The sequence below is a fragment of the Anguilla rostrata genome, chromosome 11 (genome assembly GCF_018555375.3).
Source record: "Anguilla rostrata isolate EN2019 chromosome 11, ASM1855537v3, whole genome shotgun sequence".
In the NCBI taxonomy this organism is placed as follows: domain Eukaryota; kingdom Metazoa; phylum Chordata; class Actinopteri; order Anguilliformes; family Anguillidae; genus Anguilla; species Anguilla rostrata.
In genome coordinates, this window is record NC_057943.1 from 25,834,787 (window position 1) to 25,858,270 (window position 23,484).

Here is a 23,484-nt window from a genome sequence, read left to right on the forward strand (position 1 = left end):
GATCTTAATCATTTTTAAACTTGTATAATCTAGTATCCAGAAAGAAAAATTCAGCACATTTAGAAACATTACTGCGCTCACTGCCGTATTATAATAGTATCAGGTAGGTTACCGTTGAACTCTCATAAGCAAGAGTAACCTATATTTAAATACATTATATTATCTTAACTATACAGACAGAATAAAGGAATCTGCACAGGACGCGCGCAATCCCTGCGGCTGAGCTGAATTGGTTCCCGTGAAAAAAAGTCTTCCTCAACCAATCAGCTTTAAGAATAGAGTATTTAAATCGTAATCTTTTAATGGTGGGCGTTCCTATTGTTCTTATTATCCTCCCATTCGCATTTGACGGTACAGCTTCACTTCGGTGAATCAATCAATCAGTCAGGCTTAGTTACACCCCCAAGTCGCTAGCTCCACCCCAGCCTTGTCCTGTACAAACCGAGTGAAGTTTGCACGCTGCTGGTAGTCTTTCACCGGTGTATCCAGCGCATATGCTGCAACCACAGAAACAAGGAACGGTTGCTGACTGGATGAAAATAGCACTGTCCACCGGGACTATCCAAAGAGAGCAGTGGCAGCATTATGTCTCTGGAGAAAATTAGTTTATAAGCTATTTGTTTTAACCTTTAGGTGGCAACGAGCGCTTAGTTCACGATATGGTTAGCGGAGAATGGAAGCGGACGACGTGTCGGTTAGAGAGCAGATATTCCACGACCGAGTTCGGGAGATCATAGTAAGTGCCTGATCTTCTCTAAGTAATAATTATCAAGCAGTCTGTCCTTTAATGTGGTGCAGATAGTTAGCAAGTTGTTTAAATGGCAACACAATAGAAGTTATTGTCGTCTTTCAAACCAAGCACCTGCCCAAATTCTAAATGTACGACGGTGCAGCGGAAGTGAGTTTTTGTGTAACGTTAGCTGGCTAGCTAACATTGACTAAATTACTCTTGTCACACTATTTGCTAGCTAACTAACGTTACTGAATTTTGGTGAATTGACAATCTCATCACGTATTATCTGTGCTAGCTATGATGACTTGCACAGTGTCTTAGCCTATAGCTTGAACACAGCATGTTTTCTGCAGTTTCGGCTGAACCTTAAGCTTTCTGCTGGTTCGTCCTCATGCAGATGTCAGGTCTTATAGTCCTTACATTTACAGTAGCTGGAGACATATATGTTAGTTTTTTGCGGGTTTTCTCGGAGGGCAACCAAGGACCCTTGAAGAACAGCTGTCCATAGCAATATGGCTCCACTAGACACACAAGGCTAACCCTGAAGAAGGGGGGGCGGGGGTTGGGTGGAGGGTGATCCACACCTGGGGTCTGGTCATTAATTGACCAGCTGGTCCTTTTAACATGGGGGTTGTGGGGTGTGCTGTGTATGACATTTTAACAATGAAAGCAATGCAGATCTTCTGTGTAAGCACAGTAGTTCTTGTCATTGCTATAAGCTCAGGGGAGAAAACTCAGGATTACATTACATTTTACAAGTGCTTAAAGGTATTTATTTTCTTTGAAAACTCATTTTTCTCTATACTTACATTTCTCATACAATACAAATGCAAACTGGTTACATGAACATTCTGTTTTATAAAGAAGACCATCTCCCCATTCTCCGCCTTATTTCGGTCTGAGAACAGTTTTCAATCTTAACATAATTCCTGAACAACTTACAATGCTTGGAGAAACATGAGCGCAATAACCAGATTAATATGTGCATATACGTATATGTGCATGTGCAATATTAATAGGGTTAGACTTGGCTGAAAACGTCCCCAGGCCAGTGATGATAGATGCAACATCACCAAAGCACCAGTGCAAGTTTACTGTGCCAACCAGGAACCGAAATACAAATTCTGAATACAGATTATGTCCATGACAAGAGACATGTAAGACCATAAAAATCACATTCAGCTCTCTTTGGCTGCATTTTGCTGCACTTGCTGTGCTGCACTTGGCTTTGTGCTGTGCGTCGTGTGTGTGTGTGTGTGTGTGTGTGTGTGTGAGTGTGTGTGTGAGTGAGTGTGTGAGTGAGTGTGTGAGTGTGAGTGTGTGTGAAGGGAGTGTGTGAGTGAGTGTGAGAGTGTGTGTGTGTGTGTGTGTGTGTGTGCGCCACGACCAGTGACGTGGCAGGCACTGTGCATCTCTTACTGAACTTCAGCCCTGCGAAAGTTACAACACAGCACTGTGGCAGTCACCTATGACCTCGCAAAGCACAGCACTTCTCGCACACACGTCCACAGCCTCTTACACTGATGTATGTCCACCATCATACCGGGCTGCCTGTGTCCTTTGGTTACATAACAAACAAAAAAGAAAAAGAGAAGAGAATGTCAGAATATAAGAATGTGTGGGGTTCTGAAGCACTTCAGTGTTCTGTATTGATGTCATGTCAGAGCAAACATATGACACTGTTCATTTTGTTCTTGTAATTCATTGATTAAATCATATGATTGTGCTCTGTTATTTCAGTTTGTTGGCTTCTCTAGGGATTCAGCACAGATTAATAACTAACTGGCATGTGACATGCACCATTTGGATATCAGTTTTTGACAGTTCTTGGATTTGATGTAGGTTTTAATCCAGGGCTTATGTTTCTAGCTTGAATATTTAGGCCTGTATAAGAAAATTAATTGGTTATATTGTTATTCCGTGCATTGGGATTTTGGCTACTTAAATTGTTTTGTATTGGCTGTCTTTGGTTCTCAAACTTTTCCCCTCATAGACAGAGTAATAGGTTGACTATTACAAGATGAAGTCCTGTGTATTGCAAGAACATGTTTTCTCTTTCTGAAAGAGTGTTAAGGTGTCTTGTGCAACCCTCTCCGAAAGGCAATAATATTTCACGCTTTGTATGTTGAACGTTTAGCGTTTACTAGTTTCTCTTCCACCTTTAAATGTAAAACGCACTGCTACAATGTGCTGTTTGTGCTTTTTTCATGTGAATAATCATGATTAGTGACACAGGGGTGGGAAATTGAGTGGGATTCCATTTAAGAGTGCTGGATAGCCTACTCAGAGCAGTTATGTAAGGAGCAATCACTGAAAGGCACAAACAGATAAAGACCAGATAGGCTATACAAAGTACTAAGACTTGGGCATGCTCATTTTCTGCATCCAGAGGTCGGGGATGGGTACAAACAGAACAAAGAGTTAGGATAGTTTGGGCGCACAGTCTGTTGATGAGCTCCTCCCATGACCTGTTTATATCCAGGCTGGGGCAAAATAGATTATGGGACTCTCGTTTTTTGTGCTAGCGTCCTCCTGGTTGGACTATGCATACATAGATAAGTAAATGGGTAAACGTGGAGAAAGCACTCGGAGCCATTAATGGATGGGAGGCCCTACGCTGGCAGTGAGAGTGCAAAGGTGCCATTAGACACAGGACTAGGTTCAGTCCAGGTTTGTCCTTAACCTCTCTTGTTGAGAGTCCGATGAAAGACCCCCCAGTGAAATTCTTGCGTAAATGGCGTTGCTTTTTCATAGCAAGCTCACTTTTTTCATAAATTTCAGTGATTCCTGGAACTGGCAAAGTTGTGTTAATGAAGACACACTATTGGTCCATAAGGGGATATTGCTCATTTCACCTTAGGCAAGGGTTTTTGATCCTCTTGAACAAGTGTTTTAATCAAGTTATTTTTTAAATTCCCAGTCGAAACAATACAAAACCACATACACATTTGACCTGAGGCAAACCTCTTAACCTTAATGCTGCCTCCCAACCAATCTGACGATTTATAGAATGGCTAATTGCCATTAGCCTAATTATTTTATTTAAATAGCGCATGGCTACTGGCTTTCATGGTGATGAAGTTCAGTTACCCCAACTCCTCACCATGCAGTAAACGGTGTGTAATGAAACCCAGCACCCGGAGAGCGAGTTCTTTTGCTTGCGTCAGGAGAGCGGTGGAACGAGAGAAGGATGGGATAAGCAGACGGATTAGTCGGCCGCTTGCTGCTGGTTGTGTCAGCGTCGCAGCCAGATAGCTGTGTCACCCGGGTTTGTGTCGGTCAGCACTTGGACTACGCGCGCGGCTGTTCATAAACCCTATCTGCCTCCCACGTGTGTTGGGCACGGCTGCCCATGTTGTGCTGTCCCCACAAACCCAAGGCCAGAAAGGCTTGTGACACTTGCATTAGTGTGTATTCATTTCACATACAACTGTCTAAAGTGACTTGGAAGGCCATTATAGGCTATGCTTATTAATAGAGCAATACAAATGACCTGTGCCTACAAATGAACATAGAGGACTGTAAACACTGAAGTGCAAAGGCAGTACAATTCAGCTGCTGTCTAAGTGAATGACATATTTGAAGTTTCTTTATTAAGTGCTCAAGGTCTTGAATTGACACAGTGGGCATATTGCTAATTAATGTTGCAATAAAACAGTAGGCGCTTAAATAGAATGGATTAAGTTCTATGGTTGTATCTGTAATTGTAAATATGATTTCCAAGGCTGCTATGGATGGGTCTGAATTGGGACCTTCCAGGTTAGGAACGAGGCTGTAGAAGTGGGTTTTTGGCCTATGCCCAAAGTTAGATTATGCCTCTGCCGAACAGTTCTGGTTACAGCTCAGTGTAGCTCTGTTGCCTCCTGACAACGTTTGCATGGCTTTTCACTCACACCAGTCCCACACGCATCGGACAGCCTAAAACACTGTTGTGTAGAGTTGAGGGAGCTGTGTGCGCCGTTTATTTTTCCTCTGAATCGTACAGTGATGTCTCTGTGGTGTTGCGTAACATTTGGGCCCCTTTGTCAGCAGTGCTGATGCGCTGTTATTTCTGTGCATTCCTGGCTCATGCCGGACTTCGCTGTTCTGCGCTCTGTTTCTCCCCTGAGTGCTACATTCTGCCTGACAACAGTCAGCTCAATACTCCCCCCAACAACACCCTGCATGACAGACACTGACACACACCACTCTGCTTTCCACAACATACCACAACTCGCGCTCACACACATCACACACACACATCACACACTCGCACTCACCCTCACTCACCTCTCACACAACACACACACACACACACTCGCGCATACGCACACACCACATGCGCGCACACACACACACACCACTATCAACACACCACACCACCCTCTCCACACACACACACACACACACAAGCACACTCACACAAGCACACACTCACACTCACACTCACACACACACACACACACACCAGTGGTTTTTGTATCTCAGGGTCATATCGTCGGCGGTTGGTTCACATCGTGTTGCCTGCAGCAGAGATTGGGGCTTCAGCGTTTGGCACGCTAGCTGGCTGGGCTTCTGCACCCCCCAGCAGGCATAAGAACCCCCTCTAACCCCCGGTCATTGCATTATGTGTCTCTCGCCAGCCCTTTGTTTGGGGCCAGTCTCTGTGTTTTGGCCACTATCAACCTAGACCCACCCCCTTGCCCTTGACCTCTTGTTTTTTTATGCCTCAGACATGTTTCACAACTGCTTTGGCTGAAAGCATAACTAAATTCCCCATTTGGGTGTTGGTTGTGCACAGTAATTGAGCTGTGCTTTACAATTGGTGACCCTAGATGGGCTGAATGGCTCCTGTCAATCAAACACGCTCACGTGATTATTTTTGTGTTCATTCGGGCGCTTTGAATGACTTTTTTTCAGCAGTGAGCAGCTCTGGTTTGTCAGTGCAGCAGACTGGGCCAGCTGGGCACTGCAGATGTGAGCGTGGCGCTTCTCAGCTGGGCGGCAGTATCAGTTTACATAAACAGGACTGATATAGAAACAGCACTGAGCGCTACAGCTGCGGCTGCAAGTCGCCTCCCTCAGCAATAATGGTAACGTCTAGCAGGTTTGCATCATCAGCAGTGACCCCCACCCTGAATTTCAATGACTGAGTCGTGAGTCTAGGAAAGGAATCAATTTTTTTCATGTCTGGTTTGTTTCCAGATGATTTGGCCCCATCAAGGCTAGCTAGCTAAGAAAGTAAACCTGAGACCTGCAGGTGGGTGGGTGGGTGGGGGGGGCAAACTGGCTGACGGCTGTTAAAGATCCAGTTAAGTGTCCGTGTCCTCCTGTGAACGCCTTTCTAAATGGGTTCAGCAGACCCTTGCCACGCGCTTGTTTACCACCCCTATCACGCACGTGCTGCTGTATATTTCATTAGAGCTAGAGTTGGGCCTTCATCCTGTCAAAACAGACCTGAACATGAAAACAACAAGCCAAAGCTGGCATGGGGTGGGGTGGAGTGGAGTTGGGGTGGCTCCATTTCAACCCTGCTTTCTGCCCAGAGACGGCCAGGCAACCAGGGTGTGCTGTTCAGTGTCCTGACAGGGCGGGGGCAGCTCTCTCTCCCTCTTCTTGGTGCCATCCACCAGGTCTTATTTCGGCAGTTATTCAGATAATATTTCTAGTAATTCTGTAAGAAAGCCGGAATTGTGTACAGCAATAGTGCACAAGATCAACGCATGGTTGAAGCGACATGAGTGAAATGCTTGTCATCAAAATGGCAGGCACTAAAAGAAGCTTTCTGCATTCAGAAGCTGCATTCAGCTCAAACACTCCCATGTGTGACTTCAACGTGAGACTTGTTTTTGGTTCACTGACAGGGCTGTGTTTACTTGGGTTTGGAGGAAGCAGGAATCCGTTCAGGACGGCCTTCCCTGTGCCTCTCAGATCTATTGTTCCCTGAAGTTATTTTAACGGCAGGAGGTGAATTTCCCCCGCCCCCCTTGACTGAGAGGATGCATACTGTTCTCGACACTGTTTTTGTATCAGGGACTTTTGAAATGTGCCGCTTGGCCAGGATATACCACTCTTTACAGGGCGAGCCCTTTAGTGCAGCTCGCTCTTTAAATGTTTCACAATTTCAGTGAAATGTTCAGCTCTGAACATGCTACATTAGCATTAAGTGAAAATGACCGGTCACAGCTGATCATTTACAGACTTCGCCTTATGACCTGTGGGAACCCCATACTCCTGTTGGCACCTCCCCTGATTGAGCTCTGCCTGGTTTCACCAGCGGCCCATGAGCTGGGGTTTTTCTTAGAAAGCTGGTCTCAGTTTGGTTTCTCCCGTGGAACCTGGGTGCTCACGGTTATTGGCGCCGTCCTTTCTTCCTCCCTCGTTTGTGCCCTTGCTGTGAATTTGGGCGCAGACGGCTGCGGACGTTGGCCGGTCCTGCGGCTCGCAGGCGTACCCGTGGCCTGTATGTCGGCCGTCGGCAGTAACGCGGTGAGTTCGGCGGATTGGGGTCAGCACCACCAAAAAAAAAAGGGGTCGCGCTGGACTGGTTTGTGGGTCGAGTCCTGTGTTGCGTCACCACGGCGATAGCGCACAGACAGCAGTTGGGCTCCGCGCTCTCCCCGGTGTGATAACGGGCGACGGACTGATTGTGCGGAGCGACTTTGGACCCCCCCCCTGCTGATATGAGCGCTGATTCGGCTCCTCTGGGGAGGAGGAGTGAGGGGGGGGGGATGCAAACGCAAAGTGGTTTTACAAGAACACACAATCTGCTTCCCTTATCGCTGTTCTTGGGCCAATCTACAGACCCAGATGTATTCAGATGTTCTAACAGTACAGAAACTCCTGTACCTGCTATCATACTATAGGACCTACTGTTACTGTCTATTTTGTCTCTTGCTGACAATGTATTCTCCAATCTAGTCTTCTTATTCTTATTTGTATAATTTATTTTATGAATTATTTAAATTATTTATTTATATTATTATTATTATTATTATTATTATTATCATTATTATTATTATTATTATATATTAGTAATACTTATTTACTTTGCAGACGTCCTGATCCAGAGTCACTATCACTTTTTAACCCATAATCTAAAGATACAAATCGGGCGCACTGCCTCTCTCGAGGCGAATGCCCCACATTGGATGTGAACCCAGAACCCCCCTGCCCCTGACCTCTGCCCGGTTGTGCGGTTGCTCCCGCCCGTCTTTGTCCTGCGATGCTCTGAACTGCGCTGGGTTTCACAGCTGCAGTCAGAGGAGATAAAGATAAAGGCAGCCAGAGCGGCGGTAACCTGCTCTGGTTTTTCTGCTGTCTGACAGCGGGTCAAATATGCAGCCCAAGGGTGTGGAGTATTTGTGCAGTGTTTGAAGGGACATACTTCATGATTACTTGTATCTGAAAACATTGAAAATATGTTCCTGTCCTTTAGTGCACCTTGAACCCCACTGTCTAAAGGTGTCAGATTTGTTTTTTAGGTGGGGGTTCGTCAGCTATATAAGATGGTTTTTTTGGGAATTGGTGACACAGGCTATACATTGCTGACTTGAGTCTGGGCTAAATTCACTGGACAGAAAACATTACTGTTTTCGCCTCTTCCTGAATTATGCTGCATTTCCCAATCAGGAAATGTATTGCATGCCACAAAGTGTCCATAGTTGGTAGTACAAGTGCACAAGTGCTCCACATTAACATGTTGAATGTTATTGTACTGGTCAATTCCATTTAGAAAATGAGTTTTCCTTTTTATACACTTATTAATAACCGGTATGTGAAATGTTCCTGTTTTGTTGTGTGTCCCTGTACGGGTTTCATAGTCACTTTGTAGGTTTTTTTTATTTATTTCTGAGACTCATTAACAGCCCTGCCATGGAGTGGTTTTCTGGACTAGTCTGGGCAGATGTTATCTGCTACTTAGATTTAGAAAATATTTTACTACAGTTGGGTAGTTTTCCTTTGATAAATTGGTGCAACAGAAATTATGTTTGGTAAAAATGTGTATTTGTCTTTTTCCTTTCTACAGATTTGCGTCCTGCTCTTCATCTGTCTTTACATCCTCTCCTACTTCATCATCACTCACTTCAAAAAAAATGCAGAGTTTATGTCAGGTAAGTGGAAAAAGACATATTTATCAACTGTCACACAACTGGTTTTGTCAGATCACATTGGGAGTACTGTGTTCAGTCCAATACCCACCCCACTGTATGAATATTACAAAAGCCAAAATAGTGCAGAGAAGGGCAACAAGACTGGTCCCTGCTGTCAAACATACAAGCTCTAATGAGAGGCGTGATGCAAGCATGCCCACAGTGAGTCAGAACCTGAGCATAACACCTTGCATTAAAGCTGGGACCTCTTGCAGCACGATGTCCCCGCCCCTTTGGATTATTTTTGTCAAAAAAGTCAGACTGACCCCCTCGGGCAGACCCAGGAGGTCTCCCATCCAAGCTTCAGTTGTTCAACACAAGGAGATGACAGAGTTGAAAGGCTGCTTGTTGAAATTGTTGAGAGTTTCAAATGTCAATGTATTGAGTAATTGTCACTGTACCAGTCCAACTGCACCAAAAGACACGAGATGTGCCGAAGAAATGCTGCCTCACAACCAGAATCCTTTATTGTTTTAATCACCATCAGTCCCCCTGGGCCTTATGTCTGTGAAAAGCTTGTGTGACGGGTTTTTCAATAGTGCAAAACGTCTGTCATCTCAAACAATTTGATACAATATTGATTTTTGTCAGTTTTCTTTAGTGTGTGAGTTTGTGACTCTCACCTGATAGATTGGGAACCTCACTTTGTCCAGAATTCTTATCCTTGGCCCCGAAATGACCTGCCTTAAACCTGTTGTGCTCAGAAGACATTTTAGAAACGCAAACATTGGCTGTCAGATTGGCGGGGGTAGGGGACTGAGTGAGCACTGCTCCTGGGAGATATTTATTTATGTTCCCTCAGTCACGGAGGTTGCTGCTTGGAAACCCTTCTGTATTTTGGAAACCGCAGACATGCCTAGCACTGTACATACTGTACACAAAATCTAGGATTGGGTATTTATATATAAAAGCTTTGAACAGCCAGAACCCCTTTTAAGATGCTCAATTTCAATGTGTCTGTTGTCTTTGTTCTAATTCATGCCTCAGTACATAAGCTGTGTTCTGAACACATTGAAGGCTGTGTGAAATTAGAAGTCATTTCCTAGCCTTTCTCGCTTCCTCATTTTCATTTTTGCTTTGCCTTTTCCGCGAAATTTTTTACGAAACTCGGAAGAGCCTTTGGCCTACAGATGACAACACGCGTGACGCAAATCCTGCGGTGTTGCCTCACACCTGCAAATGTGCGCTTTACTCGTGCAAAGCCGTTGCCAACATGTTTAAAAACTATTTTAAAAAGTGCAACGGTACACATAAGCAGGACGTGCACACAAACAGTCTGTTGTGTAACCGTGGGAATAAATAGCCGTGAATTAGAAGCAGCTGCGGCAGCTCCAGGCAACGCTGTTCCTGGAGGTATTGCGTGATGGGGACAGCGAGAGTTCTGGTGACGCTATTGCCAGTGTTGTGGTTTGGCTTAAGTTTATCCGGCTGATTTTGTTCTCTTTTGTTCAACAGTTATTTTAATGATCTGCGATACATTAGTGCGGCATGTTCTTGCTGTCTGTGACTAATGTTTTTTGCTACCCAGAGAAGCTTTTCTGCTTTGGAGATTAATTGAATTGTCCAACAGCATCATTCCCGTTCTAAAAGATTTCCATTGTACAAGATGTACATGGAAATTTCTAGAAAAGTAGATTCATGTAATTGTACCTGTCATTGTAAAGCAGGCAGGTTACTAGAAACTTCTGTAAATGTCTAACATATCCTTCTTTCCATGCAAAAAATGTCCAGGTCAATCAAATGCATACAACATTTACATACCAGTTGAAAAGGGAAATAATATTTTTTTTAAACCCCCAGAAAGTGCGCTTAAAGGAAAAGTCACACAGGATCACACAAATAATGAAGTTTTGGCTGGAATAATTACAAATATATTAAACTGCAATATGGAGTCACATGGTGCATTTGGATATCATGAATAAATATTACACCCGTAAGATTAGTACACGATTTGCTCTTCAGCAAGTTGAGCAATTGCTGTCTGTGCGCGTGTCAAAGCTTGGTCCTTACTACTCAGGACAAGCTCATAGTCCAACGTAGTTTTGACAGGTTTTGAACAAGCCAGCTTCGCTCCTTGGTTGCAATAGGGGAGGTTTACATCCGAGATCTCTTTTATATCCTGACATGTAAGTGGTGGAGAAACCTCCCCACCTCTGCTAGACCAGATATGTCGCCCGCCATCACCCAACCTAAGCACCTTCCGACCTCGTGCTTACCCTCAAAATGAACACTCCCCTAACTCTTTTTCTTTCCCTTAAAAAACAACTTTCTGAAATTTGTGTGGACAGTACTTATTTGTCTTGAGTGTTTTGCCTGCAAAATCCATTGATGCAAAGCTGTCCTGTACTGTAATTCAATGTACTTTTGTAAGTGGGCATCTGCTAAGTGATGTAACTGTAAAACCTTTTGGGTCTTTAGTGTCATTTGTGTGAAATTTTTAGCTTTTGTCCACTTCACTTGTGTGTATTCATTGAAGCCGTTGTTTTAATATTCGGGCTCCTGCCCTGGCTAATAAGGCAGTGATTGGCTGGACAGGACTAACATGTCAATGTTTCCTCTTATTTTAGACGACGACGAGGAAGCTACTGTCAGCAGAATTGCGTAAGTAAACTATTACCCATAACTGTGCTGTTATTTATCTCTGCTTTCCGGCATGTGAATGTCATTTTGACCTTCTGTGTGTGTGTGTTTGTGTGTGTGTGTCTGGGTCTCTCTGCTCTTTGTACCTCCACGCTGGTGCTGTTCTTCCCTAGTTGGAATGGTGTCACTTGGCATCTCTGCCAACAGGTCTGGGAACACACCTTGGGACAAACCTTGCTCTAAAGTGAGATAATGTGCAAGTCAAGAGCATGGCCGTCATTACAGTAGATGGTTTATTCCCTACAAAGCAAAGAAAGCCAATGCGTTTTAAATCTCTTAGCTGGCAGCTGACACAGGGCTGGTATTGGATAGCCAGACATCGATTGAGCAAGCAGCATAACACCTCTCCCCCCCTCTCTCTCTCCCCTCGTTCCCCTATCCCTCTCTGGTTTCCTCCCTCAGGTTATGGCTCTGCACCTTCACTCTCTCTGTGTCCGTGGGGGCAGTCCTACTCCTCCCCCTCTCCATCCTGTCCAATGAGGTGCTGCTCTCCTTCCCACACAGCTACTACATGCAGTGGCTCAATGGCTCCCTCATCCACGGTATGGCCCCGCCCTGCCCCATCTCATAACCGTACGCGCACACACCCACCCCATCACGATCACAAACATGTACGCACTCCCGTTTATACAGTGCCAGGTCACACACTCCTTTTAAAGATGTGTTTGGAGAATATCTTGTTCTGGTCAGTTATCAGGTTTGGCATGCAAACAGGGCTCATTGGCTGGGCATACTGGTGTCAATAGCCTCAAGCGTCTGCTTGTTGTGTGAAGCAGTTCTAGTCCTGTGTTTTGTGTTGAACTCAGACCACACTTTTCAATAGGCTCACCCACATTCTCACAGCCTTTCCCAATGAGAAGAACCTGAATTATGGAGCCCAGCAGCTAGATTTGGAGAAACTGTATAGTGTAAATGCACTAAACTAATTCACCTGGAGAGAGCTGGAATGCTGGCAACCCCTGGTGGTTGACAGAAAAACTGCGGTGTGTAAACACTGAGTTCAGCCTGAGGGCAACATTGATTGAATCGACTGGCTGTCAGGGGCTTGGAGGTCTTGACCTCCCTCGCAGAAACCCTGTCGGACTGGTCTGTTATATTTATTTTTACATCTCCTCTTTCTCCTCAGGCCTTTGGAACCTGGTCTTCCTTTTCTCCAACCTCTCCCTCTTCTTCCTCATGCCGTTCGCATACTTCTTCACCGAGTCTGAGGGATTTGTCGGCTCCAAAAAGGTACCACCTCGTCCGTGACACTTCCCATATGCTCCTTGCAATATTTTTCTTAGTTGCTCATGGGCTAAAAGTTCTGCTGGATGTGTGGACCGCTCACTTTACTCGCTGTACTGTAATGGAATAGTGATAACATTCTCTTAATGAAGTTTCACTGGGCACCCTCTCTTGTAAACACGTCTGACTGAAGCAGGATCCATTATGTGCCTTCCCTGTGCTTATCGCTGTGGTTGTTGTGATGCTCAGTGCGTACAGTGTGTACCGTGTTCCTCGCGTGTAACGGTGTCCCGTGTCGTGCTCAGGGCTTGATGGGCCGCCTGTACGAGACGACGGTGGTGCTGCTTCTCCTCACCCTGCTGGTGCTCGGCATCGTGTGGGTGGCCTCCGCCCTCCTGCACCACGACTCCGCCCAGGAGAGCCTCTATGGTGAGCTCGGGCCTGCGGTCAGACAAGATTCTCAGATCAGTTTAGCCAGAGTCTGTCTCAGACGAGTTTAGCCAGATTCTCTGTGTCTCAGATGACTTTAGTCAGAATCTGTCCATGTCATATGAGTTTAGCCAGATTTTGTCTGTCTCAGACATGTTTGGTCAGTTCTGTCCATCTCTGTAAGAAGAGCCCATTCTAATCTAGTCTTTCTCTCTGAGGAGTTAAGTCTGCTCTTGTGGTCAGTGCCCTTCTGGTGTAAAGCAGAGGACCTCTGAATTAGGCTAGCCAGTGTGCCTGTAAGTTTTTTCTATATGCTGATGAATCTCTCTCTCTCTCAGATATGTGGGAGTATTACCTGCCCTACCTGTACTCCTGCATCTCCCTGTTTGGGGTCCTGCTGCTCCTGTGTGAGTATCACTCGTCCGTGATTGGTAGTTTCTGTGGGAGTGGTGTGTTTGGGGGCGTGGCCTGCAGCGTGCGCTCTGTGACGCGTGTCTCCCGTGTCCGTCCCGCAGTGTGCACGCCCTTCGGACTGTCCCGCATGTTCAGCATCACGGGGAGCCTGCTGGTCAAGCCTCGGGTGAGCCCCCCGCCGGGGAAGAGGGGCGTCGGGGTCGTTTTGCATTCGCCGCTGTCGCCTAGAGGTCGTTCTCCGTCTAATCTCTCTTTCTGTCTCCCCTTTCTCTCTCCCTCCTCTGCTCTTTCTGAATTCCCCCCCCCCTTATTTCCCTGCCAACCCCTCCCTCTCCCTTGCTCTCTGTCTGTCTCTCTGCGCTCTCTTTTTTTCCCTCCCCCTCTCAGCTGTTGGAGGATGTAGAGGAGACCGTCAGCTGTGCGTTGTTTGAAGAGGCCTCTCTCTCCAGAAAACTGACCGGTGAGTGTGAAGGGTGTGTGTTTCTGTGAGTGTGTGCGTGTGTGTTTATGTGCCTGAGTGTGTTTATACGAATGTGTACAGCATGGACACTGGTGTGCAGACTGGTTTCTGATTCTGTCTGTCTCTCTCTCACTCACACACACTCTTTCTCTCGCTCTCGCTCTCTCTCTCGCTCTCTCTCTCTCTCTTTCTCTCACTCACACACACTCTCTCTCGCTCTTGCTCTCTCTCTCTCTCTCTCTCTCTCTCTCTCTCTCCTTCCCTCTCTCTCTCTCTCTCTCTCTCTCTCTGTAGACGGGACTTCCTGCTGGCTCAGCTTAAACCTGGAGGTGGTGAAGAGGCAGCTCCTCAGCGTTCAGGCCCGACGGATCACCCTGGGTAAGACTGAGCCGCGAGAGCCGCCTTTACAGGCACTGCACACCAGAGGGCGCTCCAGCACTGAGTGTGTGAACAGGCCTGCCTTCTCAGAGGTGTAATCCTGTCTCCCTTCTGCTTGGCTTTCCCTTAGAGATGAGGAGGAGGGCGTCGCCGTGGCAGCGCAACCTTGGTTACCCACTGGCCATGCTCCTGCTGTTGGCCCTAACGGTAAGGAGGGACTTCCTCCGACACACTCTCACACACGGGGGTGCAGCACAAAATTCTGGGTCCTGTGCAAATGTGGCTTCTGTGGGCCCCCTCCCCTACAAGCGCACGCACATAATAAAACAAGGACACACACACACAAGACTCAAAGACACTTTTCCCCTCAGTGTGGGTAGGATTAGGGGTCTGATCTGTGCGCTTGGGTCTCCCCCTGGTCAGGTGGTGTCGGTGCTGATGGTGTGTTTCCACGTGCTGGAGCTGCTCATCGATGACAGGGCCATGCCCAGAGGAATGGAGGTGAGGGCGCTATATCAGCATCCGGTCTGATCCAATACAGAGCGCCGCCCTCTGTGGTCTTTCTGCAGTCTGTCTGAAGCTGGGGTTTCCTCTGAGCCGCTCGCCGGGGTACACATCTCTGTGAATGCGCTGTACTGGGGAACTGAGCCTGAGACCTGGTTCTGAGCGCCGCTCTGCTGGGGCCCCTCTCTGACGCTGCTCCTCTGCCCCCCTGTAGGACGCCCGTCTGGGCGCCGCCTCCTTCTCCATGTTTGGCTCTCTGGGAGCGGCGGTGCAGGTCGTGATCATCCTGTATCCTTTCACACGCTCTGAGGGGTGTATGTGTGTGTGTGTGTGTGTGTGTGTGCGCCTACGTGTGCGTGTCTTGTTTTGGCCTGTGTGTTCAGTCCTGAGTGCAGTGTTGGGGCCTTAACTCTCAGTGTTCAGGTACCTGATGGTGTCCTCTGTGGTTGGGTTCTACAGCTCTCGCTTTTTCACAGGCTTGCTGCCCCGTTCCCAGGACACCACCCTGACGCAGGTATGTCCTCTGGCCTCCTGGTCTCCCACTGCATCTGTGTGTCTGTCTGCACAGAGACCCAGCCGTCTGCTCCAGTCCTAACGCTGAGCTCCCCCTCCTCCACAGATCATCGGAAACTGCGTCTCTCTGCTGGTTTTGAGCTCGGCCCTGCCCGTCTTCTCCCGGACTCTGGGTAGGTTCTGGTCCTGGTTTCGGTTCAGGGTTCTATGCTGCAACGTCTCTGTGTCGGTCTGGCTGTTTTTGAACAATAAGGACAGAAAACGAACCGTGTGAAGCAGTGATGGTGGAGCGAGGCTTCATGAACCCCGAAGTTGATGGAGCCGGTTTGTGCTATCACTGACTTGCTGATTTGGACCAATCATGGTGTCTCACTGTGCAGACCAAAGCTTCTTCATTGGTTCACAGAAGGCAGAGATCGACAGTACCCATGGTTGTACCCTGCTGTTGGGCTAATGAAACCTCAATGTCCACAGCTGGATGGGTATCTGCAGGGCTGTAATACCATTTTTGGCCATAGGAGGGGAATACTGAGATATGGTACAGCTTGACCTAATATCAGGGCTGTGCCATTGTTCAAGGGAGTGTTGCCATTGTTACAAAACAAGCCAAATGCCTATGAGAACTAGCAAAATTCGTTATTGAATCCACCCCAGATGTAGGTGTTGTCAAAGGGGAGTGTATATGTTATCAGAACGGTTTCCCTGTGCATAAAAGCCGTACAATGATTTAGAAGTTACCCAAAACCTGCCAACTCGCATTATTTTTTCCATGACTTCATTTTTAAAGCGATAGGTCACATCATGGTGCTTTTTTGAAGCTTCTGTTTTAGTGTGTGTGCCAGCTTTACAATGGCAGGTTGGAAATATGTTTCAAGTAACTCCAGAAAGCAGTTTGTACATCAGTGTTATGTTTCATGAGGGGTCAGAGGATGTACATATGAACAGATTAATTTGACAGCATTCATTCACAATAGTAAACGTGCATACATGTTCTTATATCTGTTCAGTAGTTTGGTTGCTTGCACCATAAGAACCAACAGAAATTATGATTAAGCGCTATTTTTGAAGAATAATCAAATAATCCAGCAAGTGAAGTGTCACTTTAAAACCAGTGCAGCTTGGCATTTCTACAGCAGACCTGGGAGCAATGGGTCTCTAATCCAAGTGGGTAACAATTTAGGGGAGAAATCTTGTTTTAATTACTTTTATTTTTTTATTCCCCCCCCCCATGTATATTATTTATATATTTTATCTCTCCCTTAGGGATCACAAGGTTTGACTTGCTGGGAGACTTTGGGAGGTACAACTGGCTGGGGAACTTCTACATCGTGTTCCTGTACAACCTTGTGTTCGCTGGGCTGACGTCTGCCTGCCTCATCAACACCGTCACCTGGGCCCTCCAGAGAGAGCTGATACGAGCCTTCGGTCAGTCCCCCGCCCTGCGGGTGTGTGTGTGAGGGTGTGAGTGTGAGTGTGTGTGAGAGAAAGTGTGTGTGTGTGTGTGTGGTGTGTGTGTGTGTGTGTGTGTGTGTGTGTGTGTGTGATGTGTGTGTGAGTGTGAGTGTGAGTGTGAGTGTGTGTGTGTGTGAGTGTGATGTGGTGTGGTGTGGTGTGTAGTGTGAGTGTGAGTGTGAGTGTGAGTGTGAGTGTGAGTGTGAGTGTGAGTGTGAGTGTGAGTGTGAGTGTGAGTGTGAGTGTGAGTGTGACTCGTGTCTTTGAATGTATGTGTTTGTGTGAAGGTGTGCGTGGCTTGTGTGTGTGTTGTATGTGTTCTAACCCACACAGGAGGGTTAGATGAGGGCGCACGTATATGCATGCGTTTCATTTGGAGGCGGGGTGTGTGTCAGTGAGGCCCTTCATTTTCATATCAAAAGAATCACGTGACTGGCATCACACACAGCCTTTGAGCGCATTTCATTTTCCATATTCAGCGTTGGCACATCCGCGAACATTCGCGCTCAAATGTTTACTGACCGGCCCTAAAAGAACAGATGCAGTGCGCTGGCATGCCAATAAGAACAAACACCTTCATTGTAGTGCCTGCAGGGTTTGTGTGTGTCCCGCCTGAACCAGCCTTCGGGCCCCGGGCAGTCCACCGAGGTCACAGGGCCCATGGAAGTACGAAATGTCAAACAGAGACATAAAATGTGAGCTGGGGAAAAAAATTCAACCGGAATTTGGCAGTCAGGATATTAAACACAAGCCTGGCCTCTCTCTCCACTTGACTGTGTTGCTGTACCTTATTGGCTTTCGCTGAAAGCCAGTGAGATTTCTTGTTGTTGCTATTTGGTATTCCAGCTTGGGTGAGAAGGCAAAAGTGTTAAATTTAAAGACGTAGGAAAAAAATAAAAAACTGAGTACAGTAAGAAACATGTAGGTTTGGGTGGCTGAAATTGTATTATGAGGTTCATTTTTGTGTCAGTTTAAGAACTGTGTAAAATAAAATTTTATTTCCAGGTCATATTACATTAAAGGGAAAAAATTCTCCCCACTTCTATCCATAAGTTACAAAAAGTGCCTTTTATAACATTCCGTTTTTCTCAGCCAAGCCAGTGTCCCATTGGCATACAGTTCCCATCAGGCATTTCATGAGCAGCTCATTACAGACTTTCCAATGAACTATGGGAGCCTGAGGCGAGGGAAACATGGAAGTAGCTGTGTGCACCTTCGAGATAAAGTTTAAAAGATAAAAATGTTGTATTTGACATACCACATTGCTTGCTTGTCAGAGAGCAAGTCCAGCACATGTATAGATGATTGATTTTGAAGTGGCTAAGAGCATGGCTGGTGGTGACGCATACATTTTGTACTAAACAACAGGAGAGTCCTTCTCACCCATATCCTCAGGATCAGTTGAATATCTTGTATTATCTTGTCAAATAGAGTATTATACGTATGATGGCCTGAACTTTTGTATTATCATCTGCAGGAGGTAAAAATTCCTTTATATTTGGTTGACGGTTCTGAGAATTACCAATGGATGTTTGCATTCTGCCCTTGGGGATTGCAGACTGTTTTGTGTGCTGGAAAGCATAGCCCAGATAAAGGCAGTAAAGGCTAGTGTCTGAAGTGCATGAGCCTGTCAGTTTAGTCTTTAGCTCCTGGCTCCCAAATATTCAACCAACAGATGAATATTATCTGCCAGGCCAGTTTGAATGAATAGGGATCAGGAGAATGGGTGTATGTCGTGTGTATACTCCTATCTGTGTGGATGTGTGCGTATGTACGTATGAGTGACGTGGGTAAGTGTGTGTGTGTGTGTGTGTGTGTGTGTTTTGTATGTGTGTATGTTTTTGTGCATTTGCATGTGTATGCATGTGTTTGAGTACAGTGTGTATGTGTTTGTTTGCAAGTGTATGTAATAGTGTGTGTATGTGATAGTGTGTATGTGTGTGTTGGGCTCTGTGTCTTGTGCATGTAATAGAGTGTGTGTGTGTGTGTGTGTGCATGTAATAGAGTGTGTGTGTGTGTATGTAATAGAGTGTGTGTGTATGTGTGTGTTCTGGCGATAGGTGTTCCCAGCTCTGTCCCGGTTTCCCTGTGGGCTGGTCTTTCCTCAGATAGAAAGAGCACAATCCTCTCAGGAAGGTGCCGTGGGACAGCGGGGGAGTCGGGGGGGGTGGCCAGGGGCCCCCTGGGGGACTGCAGGCCCAGCTATTGAGCCCCTCCAAAACACACACCCTCTGCCCTCCACCCAATACAAACATCACAGCCCAACACGACAGCTAAACCCAGAGCCCTGGGCATGCCAGTGCAACCACACAGACCTCACTGGGTGTGTGAGATAGCATCGTATACACACCCACACACACACACACACGCACACAGTGGCTTTCTTACATGACCTTCGCCCCATGCACCTCCCCTCCCTACCCAAGAATGTTCCTTCACTTTATTTTTCTTGAACAAACTTGGATGAATCCACTTCTCTCCTTCCATGTGTACCACTACATTTTGTAATGTTTGAGCCTGTTTTTCTTTTTGTTAGCCATCTTCTTCCTCCTCCTCCTCAATGAGCCTCTTTTCCCCTCTGTTTAGGTCTTCACAAGCTCCCTCTGAAGATGTCCCGCTCCACAATCCCACTCAAGCTCCTCCTGGCCAGTGGACTCTCCAAGATTCAGTGATGTCTCGCCAACCTCTGGTTCCTTGCTCCTCCAACCTCCAAAGGTGCAGAACCTTCCGGAATAATGAATGCAAGACTCCCTGTTGGACCTCAGGACACTACTGCGCCTTGTCTGCTGAGCCAATTGGAGCACAGAAGCCTGTCGGCCAATCGATTGGAGGAGGTGTGCTGTCAAAGCACGCTGAAAGAGCCATTGGCTGTAGGAACTGGAAGAGAAATTTAGTCTGGTCAATGACTTACCTTTGGGACCAAATGTGTTTGTTTTTTGTTTACCGAGGCCACCTCCTGAATTGTAATGCAGGGGGAAAATGTGATTCTTTGCCAAAAGGGCATTAAGTGCTTAGTTAAGCACAGAATAGGAAGGCCTGGGCTGTGTGACCTTTCACCCTGTTCCCTACACCAGTGCCTTGTGGGACATTAACAATGGCAATATTTAGTAGATGGGATTTGACACCTGTCCAAACCTAGGTCTGCAGACCTATATTTCGAACATGACGTCATGGCTGTGACATCATTTCCTCTTCCTGCCCAGTCTATGGAGTGTATTGCTTTGGCAGGAAGTTTAACACGGGGCATTTCCTATCTGTGCAGACCTCCCCCCCGCAATTACCCCCCACGCCTTCCCCCCTTTTACCGAACTATTTCTGTTGCCTCAGTCACTCCTCTTTACCTTACTCTTCTAGTCAAATGCCATTTCCTTTTTTTGTTGTGTCTTTTTCTCCGTGATGTAGCTGAGACCTAATCAGCAGTGTGAAGAACGTGAGGAGAAAGGGAGATGGTGTTCGGTTTGACAGTGGTGCAGACAGGAGGCCTTCTCTGAAAGCCCTCGCTGTCTTAACGCTTCGGCATGAAGGGACGAGGAGGCGGGGCCTAAGCGGAAGGGAAGAGAGTGGGGTTAAGGATGGAAAACTTAGCGCTCGTCCCGAGACCTTTTATATCATAAACAACGGTGCCTGTGGTGTTAGAGGGTTTGGTTATTATTTCTTTTAAGAATAATTGTCAACTTTTTAGGAATTGTGAAAGTGGTTGCCTATCCTCATTGCTCGGGCCAGATTTGGATATTTACTTGTGGACCGCAACCTAAAACTATAATGTTTACACTGCTAGTGCGTGTGTGTGTTGTGTGTGTGTGTGTGTGTGGTGTGCATGTTGTGTGTGTGTGTGTGTGTGTGTGTATAAACTAAAGTGCAATACAAAACATGGGATGGTCAGGCTTGGTTTTGAAGGATAGTGTGTGTGCATGTGTCTTGTTTCTGTTTCTTGTAACCACGTGCTTATTGTGACACACGGTAGTTGAGATGTATGCTTCTCTGCCAGTGTTTATGTAGCTCTGTTGCCTTGTTTGTCTGTGTGTGCCTTTGGTTTTGCAACATCATCTCATTGTAATGAAATCTGTGGGCTGCTGCTGTGGAATCGAACGGGCAGTGGGGTAGCCAGGAATTCCCGGGGTGAAATTCCGAACCGAACTGTCATACTTCAGCCATTTGGGGGGTCCGGTGCTGTAGGCACATTGACTGAAGGGGAGAGGGGGCTCTAGCTCAAAACCTACAACTCCCTCAGCTATACCTATGCAAACTGGAGTCTCTAGACTAGACTCTGCTTCAGGGGACACTGGTCATTGAGAAGCCTTGTCTAGCTGGTAAATGCATGGGGGAAAACTCAGAACCACTACGTTCTTTGTGTTTAGTATTTTAAGTTCTGTTAAAGAGAAAAGAAATGATCAAGCAGAAAGACACTTCTGCTGGAGCTGGGCTGTAGTGCTGTACAACTTTTAAATTCACTGAGCAGTTATTTTAATGCTAGTGAATTCTGTTATCTCTTAATAGGTTTAAAAAAATTCGTTGTTATCCAAATATGTGTATCCTTTTTTAAAAGTGTAATTTGCCCCTCCCACCAATTGTTTTACCCCCCAAATTCCCCATCCTCAAATCTACAGTCGCCTCAGACAGAGTTGTTGCCTGAGTCAGTGAGCCTACTATGTGGACTGACAGGGTGAGGGGGAGCCAACGAGCGGAATGAGCTGGAACAGCAGTGCAGTCCCTGTGTGTGCTGCAGATTCGTGCCCGTGTGCTTCTCTGCGCTGATCACCCTTACCTGAGGCCAGGCGTAAGACGGCCCTTTAACACAGACGTGTCATCACTGTTTTGCGGCAGTTTCTTTTGAGAAGTGCAGTAACTGTAGTTTGACAGGGGTGGACAGGTGCAGATTATGTGGCTCAGATTTACATTTAAGGAGAGGAGAAAAGAATATCTGTGAAATTTCATTGGCTTTCAAGCCATAAAAAAATTCTACTGAATGTTTTATTTTTAATTACTTTTTTTATTTCCAAAACTCCGAGGTTATCAAAAGTGGGTATGTGGGATTATTTTAACATGGCATGGATTTGCTACAATTTACTATTGTTTTCATTGATTAAAAAGACAATAAATGTATTTATCAGTTTTCTATACGTTGTGTTTGTGCTCATTTTGTTCATGGATGTGTGTATCCGTATATTTAATCATGGAATGTCTCAGATCTTTTTGAACTGGGCCTTGTGCATTTGCCTACTCGTGCTATCACCAGTCATTTTGGATACTGTATGTTCGCGGGAATCTGCATATGCGAATACTTCGGATCCTTTCTCTGTTTGAGGAGCAAACGGGAGCGCGCGCCAGCATACATATCGGCGTATGTCAATCAGCGTGTGAGTGTTCCAGTGCATTCCCATACGAGCGTGTCACTATCTCTGTTTAGCTTTAGCTTTGTGCGTGTGTGTCTGTCGGTGCATCTCTCACCGGTGTCCCCTCCGCCCTTTGTCGCTCTGCTTTAATCAAGGAGGGGGGACGGTTTATTTTACCTCGTCTGTCAGCGGGCTGCAGCAGGGACGCCGCTCCCGCTCGAACCCATGTTTCCCGCCCGCTCTCGGATGTCCTTGTCAGATTAACCGAAAATCAGACCGTTTCTCCTGTTCCGCTCTGTTCCCTCCCGCATATTATTCATTTCCTGTAGCGTTTTGAAGTCTGGGGGAGAAAACTGTGTCTTGATTAATTTCAGCCTCTTGATTGTGTTTTTGTTTTTCTTTTTTTGTTCTTGCTTTGTTTAACTGGGTGTTTTAATTGAATGAATTTTATTTCTTCTTCTCCAGTCTTGTTTTGTTTTCCTGTGGCGGCTTGTTTCGTGTCGGTCTTTCCTCTGCCGGCAGGGAGTTTTCCCGAAAAGCTGAGTATCACAGACTGTTTTTTTCCCCTCGCAGACCGATACATATCAACATTCGCTCAGAGCGAACTGTGGAAGAAAAACATCTTTCGCTTACTAAAAATTAGCAAAGCATCCATATTTACTATAATAAACGCAAGTTACTTATAAGTACGATATAGTACATTAATATTTCAAAAATGATCATTTTGTCCACAGCAGAGATAGAGGGGACAGAATTAGTGTTGCACACTAATATTTTATTTTTTGCATTCTTGGTAAAACATTATTACCATCGAAATGCCAGTAAATTACAAAATAATGTAGGAAATAAATGTATTTTTTTTGGCATTCTCAAATATGGAAAACATAATTGGTATTTATAATTAGTTCAGGTGATGGCTCAGCCACCAAGGTTAACCAGTTTGTTTCATTTCTAATCTCAAGGCACTATAAAAATCACCCTGTGAGTGAGGAACCTCACATAAAATAAAAGGTCACTTTTTTACACCAACCATATGTGGTTTTGGTAAAATATAAATATGCAACAACTTACAATGATCGTAATATAACTAAGAATGTGCAAACTTAGCTCATTTGTTGTAAAAGTCAGACATGTATGATCCATTTTCTTGTGGCCCCTGTAAACTCTTTCCTTGGCCCCAGAGTTGCCCAATCTGGGATCCCCTAGGCTAATCTATTTGAAATACTTTGTTGATTTCTGTATATTGGGCTCTAAACATGGAGTGTACTGATT

The 23,484-nt window shown here is 45.9% G+C and overlaps 1 protein-coding gene across 1 annotated transcript; it reads left to right on the forward strand.

Moving 5' to 3' along the window:
• Nucleotides 1–373: 373 nt before the first annotated feature.
• On the forward strand, nt 374–21,999 carry lmbr1l (limb development membrane protein 1-like). Its single transcript, XM_064299017.1, has 17 exons — nt 374–736; nt 8,742–8,826; nt 11,433–11,466; nt 11,908–12,047; nt 12,632–12,735; nt 13,035–13,158; nt 13,497–13,565; nt 13,674–13,738; nt 13,960–14,032; nt 14,327–14,410; nt 14,541–14,617; nt 14,834–14,911; nt 15,129–15,202; nt 15,338–15,428; nt 15,534–15,600; nt 16,691–16,852; nt 19,466–21,999. Exons 1-17 carry the CDS (start codon nt 674–676, stop codon nt 19,549–19,551), a joined length of 1,476 nt encoding a protein of 491 aa, XP_064155087.1. The 5' UTR covers nt 374–673; the 3' UTR covers nt 19,552–21,999.
• Nucleotides 22,000–23,484: the final 1,485 nt, after the last annotated feature.

What these genes read in the sequence shown, in the direction of transcription:
- lmbr1l (XM_064299017.1), top strand. Translation starts at nt 674, where the DNA reads ATGGAAGCGGACGACGTGTCGGTTAGAGAGCAGATATTCCACGACCGA. An exon ending in ACCGAGTTCGGGAGATCATA is followed by an intron (nt 737 to 8,741) that starts GTAAGTGCCTGA and finishes TCCTTTCTACAG; the next exon opens with ATTTGCGTCCTGCTCTTCAT. An exon ending in GTGCAGGTCGTGATCATCCT is followed by an intron (nt 15,203 to 15,337) that starts GTATCCTTTCAC and finishes CTCAGTGTTCAG; the next exon opens with GTACCTGATGGTGTCCTCTG.